Raw genomic sequence first — 13357 nt, 5'->3', positions numbered from 1 at the left:
TCGGTAGTGCGAGGGGGCGTGGGGGGTGGGCTGGGGCCCCCAGGTGTGACCCTCCCGGCTGCCGGCTGGCGGCACCAGACTCCACCCCGGCCAGGGCCCGGGTGCTGAGCCGCGCGGCCGCCCTCGGGGCTTGGTGCCTGCCCGGGCTCTGGGGCTCTGCAGAGAAAACCTGATTAAAACCTGGGAGATCCGGCTAGAAAGGCCAGCACTGCCTTCCTCAGTCGCACACACAAGCGTCACTGGGCTAGTCGGTGGCCTAGGAATGTTGAAATTCTTCACCTCACGGTGCCTTTCACTTCCACGACGGGGACCCTCCAGGGGTCCGTTCACAGGGGTCAGAGGTTTCGTCCCGATTCACATCCATGGGCCGGCTCCCATGGAGGCAGGTCAGTACTTTGGGACCCTCCGGGCACCGAGCCAGCCCACGGAGAGGCTCTGAGACACAGGCCGGGGTTTCCACCCGCGGCACCAAGTGGTGCGGGGACCCGGAGGGGCGCATGGCATCACTGTCAGCAAACACCCCAGGTGACGTCCCCTTTCCACCTGTCCCTCGAAGGCTCCTTCCCTGTGGGGCACGGACTCCTACTGGGGTCGGGGTGCAGGCCTGGGGACCACCATCCCCACGCGTGTGGTCCGGGTGTGCAGCGGCCACCCGGTGTGAGCTCGGGAGGAGGCAAAGAAACAGCCTGCGGGAACACCGGGCCCCGGGAGGCCAGAGCCGGGCCAGGCGGGGTGCAGGGTGGCGGCAACGCCCCCACTCCTCCCGGGGTCGGTCCGTGGCCGTGGCCTGCGCCCGGCAGCCACGCCGGCTGACAGGGACAACGACCTCGCTGTCCTGCGTCTGGGGCCGTCGCAGTAGGAGAGCGCCACCGTCGAAAGTGCGCGTCTGCTCCTTCAAAAGCAGGATGGGAAAGGTTTTAAGTGAAACAGAGAGGTCTTTCACTACTCGTCAGAGAGACCGGGGAGGGGCAGGGACACCCTGGAGGCCTGGCCACGTGGCAGCCCTGGGCCCGGGGACGGTCACCCTGTGGGGGGCGGGGGGGGAGGGCTGCCGGGTTTCATGTACAGGGCAGAACTTCGGACCTCCCTGAGGTGGACGGTTTACCCGCAGCTAAGGGAACGGCCACGGTGTCAGGTTAGACCTGAAAAGGCTGGGAAGTTGTGGTCTTCCCCGTACCCCCTGCCAGTGCGCTCACTGGGCGGCTCAAGGCGGGGCCGGGCGGCCGGGGGGGGGGGGGCAGGGCGGGGCGAGCCACACGAGCCAAGTCCGCTTACAAGTGGAAACGAACCTTGAAAAACAAGTCTTCTCCTTGGGGCTGAACGGGAGGGGCAGAGTAATCGACACAAAGCAGAGGGGGTCTGCTGCGAGGGGGTGTGGAGAGTGCGCAGAGAGGACAGGTGACAAGGGACACGGGCGCCGAGGATTGTCGACCTGTCACCCGCCCCAGCAGGCCCCGAGGACGGGGGCCATGCACGGCTGCAGGTTGATCCCGACCTCCCCGGCCAGCCCCAGCCCCCTGTTGCAGCCCACTGCACCCCCCAGTGGGCCTGTCACCGGCGCAGACAGTGAGAACGGACCGCAGCCACTGTGCCCTGGGCTGCCTGGAAGGGCTGGGCGGGTCCATCAGGGACGCAGGCGTGTGGGCAGGCCCCGGGAAACCCCGGTGGGCCTCCCGTCTGCGAACCTGCGCGGACAGGAGCAGACTGGCCGTGCGACGGTGTGGCAGGTGGTGTGGCGACCAGGGCCCGTCTCTTCCGGGGCCCCTGACCCGATCAACAGTCTGCTGGGGGCACTGGGCCTCCCACGGCCGTCACGTCGCGTGAGCTCACCGTGAGACCAGGAATGCCGAGGTTCTCATCTTACAGCTTGGCCGAGCCGGGAACCATGGCCTGACCCGGGGAATGTTTTCTCAACTGAGAGAGGGAGGGAGGGAGGAAGCACTTCTCAGTTTAGCCTGGGGATGCCTACAACCCAGGAGGGAACGCTGAAGCGCACCACCGTCCGTGCCCGTGCGTGACAATAGGCTGTTGTGAAGTGTGCTTCCGTGCTGTCCAGCGAGCACCCCGTGCAGCCGGAGTCTTCCTGGCGTTAACCGTGTGTGCCCACCGGAGTCGGAACCGGGACCCACCTTTCTCCACCGCTCGTGGGGGTGACCAGCTGGCTTTCCCATTAAGGTTCCGCGCTTTCTCGTTACACGTTCATCGCTGCGAAAAGCAGCTCCGAGCTGGTGGTGAAGTGCTTGTTCCGGTCCCCGGGCAGCCCCCTGCTGCGCGGTGACGGCAGGGTTCCTGCAGATACTGGTGGGAGGACGCCGTGACCCCCCCACCCCCGGGGAGCCTGCGGTGAACGTGGAGTGGGCTCCGGAGCGACCGAGGCTTCTGCTGAGACCCCGGGCGTGTTCCAGCTCACGCCCGACCAGGTCTTCAGGGTTCCCCCCTCTGCGGCTTTCATTCACACCGCCGGGCGCTGGGAAAACCTTTCTCTCTGGTGCTCCCACTTGCTAACTTGGATTTCACATTTCCTTCTCTCTTTCTTTCGCCCTTGTCTGCAGATCTACCAAGTGCAAAAGGTAGGCTCTCCCGGCTTCCCTCTCTGCTGTGCATGCACTAGTGTTTTCTGGCCGCCTCTCGGAAGTAACCGCTTCCCCTGAGAAGACACAGCTCCTGCCGCTTCTCTGACCGCTGTGCTGTGGCTGGCTTCGCCGGGGCCGCCCGCACTCACTCCCAGCTGCCCCTCCGTCCCCGCGGAGAGCTCCTCGCCCCAGACACCCTTCTCGTCTGCGTCTCTCTCAGGACGTTAGAAACTGTTTCTTTGGGAAGAAAAAAAAACTAATTCTAGGACAAAATTAAATCACATATGATGAGAATTTGGGGAACCTGTGGAAGTCAGATATTTTAAAGGGAAAGATGATCCTTCCACGCAATTCTACCAGAAAAACTTTAGCATGCCAAGCACCGTATATTGAGAGATGGTGGCAGACTGTGAAGGAAATTGGAGTGAAAAAGAAAATGCCAACATAACAGTGCAGCTCCGCAGCTTCCAACAAGCCTGCCCTCTGCCGCTCGCGTGCAGAGCGCGGACGTGCCGCTGAGGCTGCGGGTCAGCGCGCCGGGCAGGCCAGATGGAGGGGACGGAGGGGCAGCACAGCGGGGGCGGCTCGGGGGACGGCCCTGGTGCGGGAAGGAGGGAGCAGGTCCCTGGGGGGTTCCAGACCGTGCCCACGGCCCTTCCCGCGCATGGACTTAACCCGTCACCTGCGGCCCCTCTCCTAGTTGCTTTTTATATGAATTCATTCAGGTTCCAGATAACGAGCGAGAGCCATGGTTTTCCTTCTAGAGCAGCTACTAATTAAGTCAGAGGCAGGCGGCCGGAGTCCAGAGGCGAGGCCCCCGCATGCACTCGCAGAGACCGCGAGGCCCTGTGCTCGACCCCCGTGACCCGCCCCAGTCCGAGTCACCCCGCCCCGTCCTGCCCGCACCCCACCTGTGTGACCGCGTCCCCCACGTCTGTGGGGAGTCGTGACGTGGGCACCGGCCCCTGTCTGTGCCTGGCTGGTGGTGTTCCCAGGGTCTAGGAATTAACTGGGGTGTGAGGTGGGCGCTCGAGCCCAGTCACACGTGCAGGGTCTCGGGAAGAAGTGAGTGGGGAGAGTCAGGTTGGGACCCTTGCTGTGACCCGAGGGACAGACGCAATTGTCCCAAATGCAGACAGGGGGCGCCATCTGGAAATCGCCCCTTGGACGGGCTCATGACTGGTCCCAGGCAGGGACGCCCAGCTAGCGCGGGGTCAGGGCGGCCGCTGGTGCACAAAGTGCGACCGGCCGTCGGCAGGAACGCAGGCGCAGGGGCGGACGGACGCCAAGGCCCGTCCCCGGTCCTGAGATTCGCGACAGGGAGGACCGGGCAGTAAGGGCTCCCCCCTAGCCCACGTGGCTGTTTCCAGGGACCGGGTCTCTCCTCTGGAATCAAGGCTGTTCCTGAAAGTCAAGCACCTCGGGCACCCTTGGGGCTCTCGCCCGCCTGCATGCCTCACCCGCGGATCCCTCCGGTTCACGTGCGCTTCTGGAGTTCGCTGGGCTGCCCTGTGAGCTCGCATCAGCACGACCCGCTCACGGCACTCACTTACTTACTGCATGTTTCTGGGGTCTCCCCCCCGCCCCCGCCCCCACGGAACAACACAGAAATGCAGTGAGAGTTCCTGCATGGCAGCTACTTGGACACCCCCCCCCCGCCCCGCCATGAGATGGAAGGTTCCAGACACTGGCTCTTACCCTTACAACGGGAAGAGCAGGAGGTCGTGCGCAGCACCTGGTGAGGACAGGCACAAAGGAGACGGGAAAACAGGGAATTCAGGGGGAAAAAATAGGGAAATTCCAGAAGAGACTTCTTTTGGGATTTCAATATGACTTTATGAATGTATATAGGACCATCTCCCATTTTTTTAAAGATTTTATTTATTTATTTTTAGAGAGGGAAGGGAGGGAGAAAGACAGAGAGAGAGAAACATCCATGTGCGGTTGCTGGAGGTCATGGCCTGCAACCCAGGCATGTGCCCTGACTGGGAATCGAACCTGCGACGCTTTGGTTCTCAGCCCGCGCTCAATCCACTGAGCTGCGCCAGCCACGGTCTGTCTCCTGTTTTAAAAGCCATCGTCTGTCTCTGTAATTCAGCCGTGAGACCAAGCAGGGTGACGCCCTCCCAGTTTGCTTGCTGGAGTCGGAGAGCCACTCGGCTGATGCCAACTGGAGGCCAAGGAGCTTTAGGCTGTGGCCTCTGACTCAGTCCGACGCTGAAACACGCCCGGGGAGTGTGGGCTATTGTTTCCGCAGTCTGTAGCCTGGAGAAAGTCACGCACAGATGAAGATTAGGCCCCTGTACGTCTGTCTGACACCACAGTTCTGTGCGGGGTGAATATTCAAAGCCTCACCCAGCCCCCCCTCCTGGTTTTCCCTCCCCCGGTCCTCTCCTCCCACCGCCTCGAAGAGGGAGGCCAGGCCGTCGCCCGGCCAGAGAGCTGACGTTGATCGGGCCGCCCCTCCAAAGAGACGGCGGCCCAGCCGGCCGCGGCAGCGGCGTGGAACAATGCCAAAGCTCCTCTTATACTTTTCACCCCACTTTTCCCTCCTGATTACAAGGCTTCACTGTGTAACGAGGAAACTCTCACCTGTGGGGTGGAGCTTTGGTTGGCTGTTCCTTCATTTTCTACCTGGAAGTTGAGGGCAAAGCGAGGAGAAAGCCAAATCCCGTCATCTGGACGCCGCCCACCCGGGCTCCTGCTGCCCGGGAATGACCGGGTTCAGGGACAGCGGGGACCGGCCGGAGTCCGTTTTCCTGGCTCCGACCAGGATGCCCCGTGGAGACAGGCGAGGCAGACACCGGGGGGGGGGAGGGGACGTGAGCTGAGGAACACGCAGGGCGGGACTGGCAGACCGGCCTTCCTCCCTGTCCTGAGGCCTCTGCCTCGTGGCCCTGAGGGCATCCAGAGTCCACCGCCTCCTGCGCCCAGCCCGGCACAGATGTCAGGCAGCGGGCACGCATGGCCAGGAAGCCAGGGGCGGTCACAGTGGCCCCTCCTTCCCACCAGGCTTTCTCATTCCTGGGTGTGGCACGGGATTGGCCGTCAGCACTGTCCCTCTGCACCGTCAGGGAGGGCTCAGGGCCAATCCCTGGTGTCCAGGGAGCCGCCCCGCCCCCAGCAGTGCTGCGCCCCTGCTCCCTGGGCCTGTGGGCGGGTGGCAGGGGGGCGGGGAGGGTGTGCCCAGGCTCCTGGTGGCACTGCCTCTGCAGAACCCGACCTGCTGTCACCGCTTTGTCTTGGCGTGTAACCCGCACCGTGTGTGGCTTGGCGGCCGCTGGGGAATGCATGTCACAACAGCTCCTTACGCAGTGACCGTTTCACTTCTTGCCTAATCGTCTCTTCCTTCCGTCTGTAGAAGTACTACGGGCTGGACACGAAGTGGGGTGACATCGAGCAGTGGATGGTAGGCCTCGAGCGCCGTGCACGGAGCTGGCGCGGCTCCCGGTGCGGTGGCTGCACCGGGTGACGGCGTCAGAGGGTCCCTGTGCCCCGTAACTCAGTACCGAGGGCTTTCCGAGGGTCCCTCCGGCGTCCGGCCTGGTGGGTGACATGTGTCCAGGCCTGGCCAGGCGTCTGGCCCCTGCAGTCTCCAGGCCGGCGCTGGTGGGGGGTCTCCGCCCTCCCCGACCTCCTGGGGCAGAGGACTGTCCACTGGGGACACTCAGGCGTTTGTCCCTGGTGTGAGAACCCCCCCGTTTCCGTCCTGCCTCCCCTGCTCTGGTCGGAACCCAGAGGTCGCGCTGCGCTCCATTTCCTTCAGTCCCCATTGCGGCCGGCGGGCGGCCGCCCTCCTCCTGCCCTTCCTCTGCCTTCCCTGTCGCCCCGCCCCCACCTCACCCGCCGGGCCCGCCGAGACCTCTGTCTCCGGTGAGAAGATCACTTTCGCTTCCCACCGTTTCCCAGAACAGCCCCTCTGTCTTCCTGTGTCCGCTGAGAGATGGCCCACCCCTCGTGACACCCTGTCCTTCCGCCCCGCCCCAGAGGACACGGCGCTGTCCACGGTCCCCAAAGGACACGGCTCCTCCTCCTCGCTGAGTCGGGCACCCAGCTGTGCCGCACCGCCCCTGTCCCCGGCCCCGGCCTCCCGGACGTTGTCACGGGCCTTCAGCCCTTGGGAGCGCACGGCCAGGATGAGAATGTCCTGCTCAGTGCCCCTTACACGTATTGACAAAATCAGGAAGCGTGAAATCACCCCCTAAGCCCCTAGATGCCGGTCCAGGTGTTACAAGGAGGGCAGTGGAGTGCTGGGGCCGTAAAGAGCACAGGCTCCCTCCGCCTGGGAAACGAGCTTCGCCCCGGCCTGCGGGCCTGTCCCGCAGGGGGGCTGTCCTGTGTGCGGGGCTGTCCCACGGGCCTGTCCCGCAGGGGGGCTGTCGGAGGCTGCTCCTGCGCGTCCCTAACCTCCCTGCCGTCTCCTCCTTTGCTCCGCCAGGAGGACAGTGAGCGCTACTCCCGCCGATCCAGACGGAACACGTCGGTCAGTACCGCACCCACGCGCTGCTCGGGCCCGTAGCTGGGAGTCGAACCCGTACTGTTAGCGGCTGAAATACACATATATGTTTACATATGACGCCTGCGTGCGTGTGCTCCTCAGTGATGTTTATGAAGGAAACTAGACCTGCTGTTGTTGCCTAAGCGAAAACTGTGACCTCAGCCCGTAGCCTTTGGACCTGGTTCGGGGGAGGGAGAGTGTTTGGGAAACCGCCGAGGATTGTTATTAACACGGGCGTGGCGGTCTCCGTGCGTGTGTGCTGCCGGGGACCCCTGAGCGCTTCACAGGGCAAACGCACATGGCAGCGTGATACTCGCAAAGACGCATTTTCCTGACGCCTTGCTGAAGCATTCGTAATTGCATGTGAAAAAAAAAAACGTGCTTTGGGAAGTGAACTGACACCAGCCGAGTCACGGCGGCGTTTGAAACAAACTCCTGTGAGGCCGGGCCGGGCTAGCCCCAGCCGCCGCCCTCGGGAAACGGAGGCGCCCCAGGGAAGCCCGAGTCCGCGAGGGCCTGCGCTCAGTGCACTGGGGGCTGAGGGGGCTGCCCAGGCGGGGCGCCCTGCCGTGGGGCGTCGGCCACCCCCGGCCCCGCCCCCCGCCCGCGCGGCATCTCTGTGCCCCGCGGCCACGTCACGCCGCTCTCGTTCTCTCTCTCACCAGGCTTCCGACGAAGACGAGCGCCTGTCCGTGGGCAGCCGCGGGAGCCTGAGGGTCAGTGCCCGGGCGACTGAGTCCGCGTGGGTGGTCAGTGTGTGTCCGCGTCCCTCGCTTGTTCCTCCCCGCGCTGGCCTTCCCTGCCCTCGGTCCCTGTCCCCTTGGCCTCAGTGTCCGACCGACCGGACGCGTGTTTAAAATCTGCTCAGGAGGTGGGCGGAGGGGGCAGGGGAAGTGGGGGGCGACTGCGATCCTGCCAACCACAGAAAACACATTTTAACGAAAACAAAATCTAGGGTAGGGGGTGGGGGGAAGCCTTCCAACAACGGTGGTTGCACAACAATAAACAAAGGAAAGAGAAAAGTCGACTGCGGTGGCGGGGTGTCCCCTCATTGCCGTGGGGGGGCCAGTCCTACGGGACAGAGGCCCAGGCCGCACCCCCGTGGCGTCTTTCTCCAGGAGTCTGTCCCTGGGACAGGGCGGCCACCCCTTTGCCAGTCGTGCCCACCCGCACGGGTCCCCCAGGCTGCATCTGCTCTCCGCCAGGGGATAGGGGGCGCCCCTTCTGTCAGCTGGATGAAACCTCTTCCTCACGGCCGCTTATCGGCTGAGAAACACGAAGACCTGTTTCCCTTAAACTTCCCGAAAGGGCTCACGGTTATGTTTGCGAACTGTGTGTGCTTCTGGAAGCGCAGGGGGGAAGCTGTGTCTTTAGGCCGGCCCACAGGTCTGCGCACGTCAGGTTAGCGCGCCCCGGGTTGCAGTCGCACCCCGCTGGGGGGTAGTAAGTAGGTCTCGGAGCAGCCCCCAGGCAGGGCGGAAGGCTTTGCTCTTAACCCCCAGGACATGACACCGGGATGTCACCCCCGGACTCCGCTGGGCACCAGGTGTGCCTGTGACTCTGCCGTCTACAGCGGCGGCGGTTGCACCGAGGTGCCCCACCCGCGGGAGCCAGGGCGGACCTCAGGGGAGGAGATGCAGTCGCTCTAACCGCTTCAGAGGCGGGGAATCGTGGCGGCATTTGCCGTGGGCACCCCAGGTCACGTCGCTGGCTTCACACGGCGTCCGTCACTCCGACGCGGCTCCCTCTGCAAACCCACGCGAGGTCCCAGGCGCCCCCAGGGAGCTGACGCTGTGTTAGCGTGTTCCGTTTTGCCCGCCCTCTGGTGTCGTCCTGTTTCACTTCGCGTTTTAATGGCTGTGGCCTCTCTTTTCTGTCCTCCCCCCTCGTCCGTCCTGCTGGACAGCCACAGCCCGACTTGGAGACCAGCGGTCCCTGCGCCTGGGTGAGACGGTTGCATGATTTGCTGTGTGACCCCGAGGGTGTCGTGTGACAGATGATAACCGGTGTCGCCCCACTAATCTCACGGGTGTTTGTCTAAAAAGCCAAGTGCATCTTTGTCCGAAAAGATACCCACGCTGTCCCCCAGTCTCCAGCTGGGGACCAAGGGCCAGAGGCAGGCACCCCGTCCAGTGCTGGGTCTTCCCCCGGGGCCCCGGGTGCGGCTCCTGCCTCCTGGTCGGGCTCCAGGCCAGACCAGCGCACCCTGTGTGAGCGCCAGCTGTGCGCCGCGCTGTGCCGGCAGCTCTGGGTCCCCGGGGGACCGGGGGGCGGGAGACCCCCTGCTCTCAGGGAACTCAAATCAGATCAAGAATTCCAGAAGCCTGTACAGTTCCTTTAAAAGGTTGAATTTACAGTCGCTTCATTTCCTGAAAAAGTCCATTGTTTCTAATCTGCATCCGTTCATATGGATGCTGGACGGGGCTGCTCCTTCGCCTGAAAGGTCCCCCCGTTCCAGCGACAAAACGAAGGTTTTCCACCCGAATCCGAAGTTGCCCCTCAGACCTGCCCCGGACAGCAGCGGTGCTCTCCGAGGCCCGTGAGCGTGCCCCGCGCGAAGGGAGGTCTCGTCTCCGCAGAAAGCGCTCTCGGCGCCAAGGCTGTGGGAGCGGCCACCCCCTTCACCCCCAGAGCTCTCCGAAAACCCTCTCCTGCCTTGTTCATTCTAGAGGATCTCAGAATTCTTTAGCAAAGTCCTGGTTTGGAAAAGCGACCTTACTTTTAAGGCGACAATCAGTAATGCCGCCGTGTGCCCCCGAGCCTCCTGGGGGCGCCGCTGAGCTCCATTGGTCCAGCCCGGCCGGTGGCTCAGTCCCCAGGACGAGGGGCCCGCCGCGGCAGCGGATGGGCAGGGACACACCGGAGCTCCAGAAAGTGCTCTCCTCCCCCGATGACACTGGCAGGCAAGGGCATTTCTGTGACCATTTTTTAGGCCGTTACGTGCGTTAGCAACAGGTTTCTGGGTGTTTAGCCCTTTTATTTCCCACTTGAGAGAGGGCCACGCTCAGGCCGGTCCCTGGTGGAGGTTAAGACCGCCGCGGGGGGCAGCGACAGCCAGGGGCAACTTCTGGGGTCCGCTTCTCCTTCCGGCTCGCACTCCGTCCTGACGGAGGGCGTCCGGCGCTGCTCGCGCACGATTGCTGTTGCTCTCTCCTCCGCTCCTCGTCTCCCATGCCCTTGTGGGCACTAACCTCACCCAGTTCGTCACACACGCTAACGAGGGGCTCCTGCGTGGCCGCGTGTGAAGTGGGTGGGCGCTCTGACCGCACTGACCCACTAACCGCGCACTGACCCACTAACCGCACACTGACCCACTAACCGCGCACTGACCCACTAACCGCACACTGACCCACTAACCGCGCACGACGCACCGTCGGGATGAGTGGTTTGGATGGGGCCGGAGTCCCCGCACCGGGTCTTTCCCCTTTTAGCAGACGCCAGTCTGCGAGGGCCTGTCCTGCTCTCGGGTGGCAGTGCTGCCCACGTCCCGTGGGCGGGACTCCCCGCAGGGCCCGTTAGAATGCAGAGTCCGGGCCTCCGGGCGATCCCCCAGGTCGGGGCCCAGGGTGCCGAGGAGCAGGCCGGGTGACGGCGATGCGGGTGGAGGGCACGGCACGGAGCGTGGGAAACACCCCGTAGGGAAAGCCGGTGGACGGCAGAGACCGCGGAGGAAGCTGGCCTGGGGTCTTTGGGCTTTCTGTCCTCGAGTTGCCGTTAATTTTCAGCTCCCCCGACCCTATCAGGGCACAGGGAGCGGGCCCACCTGCCTCCACACGGCACCCAGAGCCACCCAAGAGCAGAATTGGCGGTTTCTTCAAGGAGGTCAAAGACCTTTCCACTGTAGAGGTTCAGACCCAGTAGGTTTGGGGACAGGTCCTAGGACGGTGCTTGCTTCCCCACGACCGAACTCTGCTCCAGCACAGAGGGGCGCGCCCCCACCCCGATGCCCCTGAAGGCAGGGGCTCCCGGTGACTTCATGGAAGGCCGGGCGGGGAGGGGGGGGGAGGGTGACAAATGGGAGCAGGTGCCCCCCAGCCCCCCCGCCCTCTGCTGCGGGCTGTCGCCCCGTCGGAGGAGGAGACCAAAGGGTAGGGTTCCTCTAAAGGGGTCCCTGCTCCATCAGCGGCACTGGAGACGCAGAGTGTTTGTATGGGGCCCATTTTCACTGCTCACTGTACTTGTACTTGTGCAGTAAAGTCCAAGTTACCCAAAATGGATCGCTGTCAGCCTGCCTTGTTCTGTTTTTTCCAGAACCTAGGTTTTTTTAAAGATTTTATTTATTTATTTATTTTTAGAGTGAGGGGAAGAGAGGGAGAGAAACATCTGTGTGTGGCTGCCTCTCAAGCGCCCCCTACTGGGATCCTGGCCTGCAACCCAGGCACGGGGCCCTGACTGGGAATCGAACCGGCGACCCTTTGGTTCGCAGGCCGGCGCTCAAGCCGCTGAGCCATAGCAGCCGGGATCGGAACTAGTTTTTAAGCAGATGTCAAGAGAATAAGGCCAAGGTCTGAAGTACAGACGTCAGTGACACGCACTTCCATATCGAATAATCCTATTGGTCAAGAGAAGAAATTAGACCATTAGACGGAGTATAAAATTCCTGACAATCTCAACACTTTTTCTATTAAACTTATGTCAGAAATGCTTTAAAAGTTCTCCTAGAGTTTTCCAATTGAATGCTGAGAGATTTCCACACACTCTTCTTTAATTTAGAAACTTCAAGTTGGTGTGTTTGGGTTTTTTATGGGTTTTTTTTTTTTTTTTGAGTTGTAGCGAAAGTAAATACAGACTTTTAATCGCCCAGATCTCACGAATCTGGGTTTACACTCTGGAAGTTCGTGTATTGACTCTACACTGATGTCACGCCAGTGCCGAGCGCCGCCCTCCCCGTGTCCGTCGGGGCCGACCTCCCGGGGGCCCGGGCGAGTGCGTGGCTGTGCACATGCGTCCGGCCCGGAAGGGGCGGGGCCCAGCCGGCTAAGGAACGAGGGTCCGGAGCCGGGGCTTCCGTTTGGAACTCGGACTCCACGAGTCCACGAGCCTGGCACTCCCTTCCCTTTTCCCCCGTGGTGTGGCCTGCCCCTCCTCCTCTGCCACGAGGGCCGGTTGCGTCTTTGTCACGGGACATCTGCTCCTCAGCAGAAACCTCCTGGGGGGCAGGCTCGAGCAGCCTAGACAGCCCGGAGCGCTGGGCCGGGGGCACCTGGGGGGCATGTGCGCAGCGGGAGCTTTCTCCTATTTTTACTGGAGGACAAACTGTGAAATCGTGAAAGAAGTCCTCCGATGTCACTTTAGGGGGAAAATAAAGTAGGGAGACGGGACAGATGAAAAACTAACGTGGGGGACGTAGGGATACCACTGTTCTTCCGAGATGCGCTTTTCTATGTAGTCGTGGGCTGACCAGCAGCGGTGTCCGAACTTTCTGACCACGGCTTCCTCGTGGGCCGCGCGCGCCGAGAACGCGCCCGAGCCGAGGCCTGACAGCCGACTGGCCCCGGCTGGACCTCCACCCCACTGCCCAGCAGCCAGGCATCCCTGGAGCTGGGGTTTTCACGGCCTGGCCGAGGGGCTGGAAACGAGAAGAAACCGCCAGAAAGCAACTGCCCCCAGGCCCCAGCTTCATCCGCAGGAGATGCCCTGCAGTTGTTCACAAGGGACCCCGAGTGGACCCCCCTGAGCTGCAGAGGGGCAGGGGAGGGCAGGAGGCGTTCGGGGTGGCTGGGGGGGTGGTGCTAGGCTTGGGGTTCTCCTGGGCTGTGCTTCCCCCGCTCCACCCAGAAAGCTCGGTGTGTGCCTGGTGTGTCCCTGCTGGCCGGTGTGCTCTGTCCGCGCCCTGTCCCCTCTCGGACGCCGATGATGTCACTCTCTCTCCTTCTCTTCCTTGAAACAGACAAATGGGTATGATGGAGACTTGTATGGATCACAGTCCCTGAGCAGAAGATCTGGCAGGGTCAGTATTGTCCGTTTGCATGCCTGAAACCCGGACAGGGTGCGGCAGCGCTTTCTAAAGTGTAGCCGCTTTTTTGCTTCTGTGTTGTAACGGGCCTTCCCCCCCCCCACCCCGCCCCCATAGTGCATGCCAGAATGACAGCTAACGTTTTTCAGTCAACATCCTCAGGACGGGAGTCCTCTGACACTCTACGCGTCAGTGTAAGAGATTCACGATCGTCAGAATCTCCACGTTTAAAAGATCTGGGATCACAGATCCGCTCTTCCGTTATTGTGCCGCCCCGGGTGCGTGTGTGCGGTGTGTGGGGATCACGTTGGAATTCGGCACTGCCGGTCT

At 62.6% G+C, this 13357-nt stretch overlaps 1 protein-coding gene across 48 annotated transcripts in view; it reads left to right on the top strand.

Annotated features, from left to right (window-relative positions):
• The window catches only part of LRRFIP1 (LRR binding FLII interacting protein 1), a 106566-nt gene that overhangs the window by 50311 nt on the left and 42898 nt on the right, over positions 1-13357 (top strand). For 14 of the 48 annotated variants that reach the window (XM_045845784.1, XM_045845782.1, XM_045845756.1 and 11 more), the window contains exons 3-8: positions 2553-2570; positions 5935-5982; positions 7012-7056; positions 7737-7787; positions 8978-9016; positions 12962-13021. The exons of 17 other annotated variants lie outside the window; for them this stretch is intronic. In XM_045845784.1, coding sequence (XP_045701740.1) covers positions 2553-2570; positions 5935-5982; positions 7012-7056; positions 7737-7787; positions 8978-9016; positions 12962-13021 — 261 coding nt within the window. The remainder of the gene's footprint in view (positions 1-2552; positions 2571-5934; positions 5983-7011; positions 7057-7736; positions 7788-8977; positions 9017-12961; positions 13022-13357) is intronic. 17 more of the 48 variants (XM_045845785.1, XM_045845758.1, XM_045845757.1 and 14 more) reach the window with 5 other exon arrangements.

Source organism: Phyllostomus hastatus, unplaced genomic scaffold, assembly GCF_019186645.2.
Source record: "Phyllostomus hastatus isolate PE091 unplaced genomic scaffold, TTU_PhHast_1.1 phas_contig_477, whole genome shotgun sequence".
Lineage (NCBI taxonomy): Eukaryota > Metazoa > Chordata > Mammalia > Chiroptera > Phyllostomidae > Phyllostomus > Phyllostomus hastatus.
Note: the sequence above shows the minus strand (reverse complement) of the source record. Positions and strands in the feature narration are given on the sequence as shown.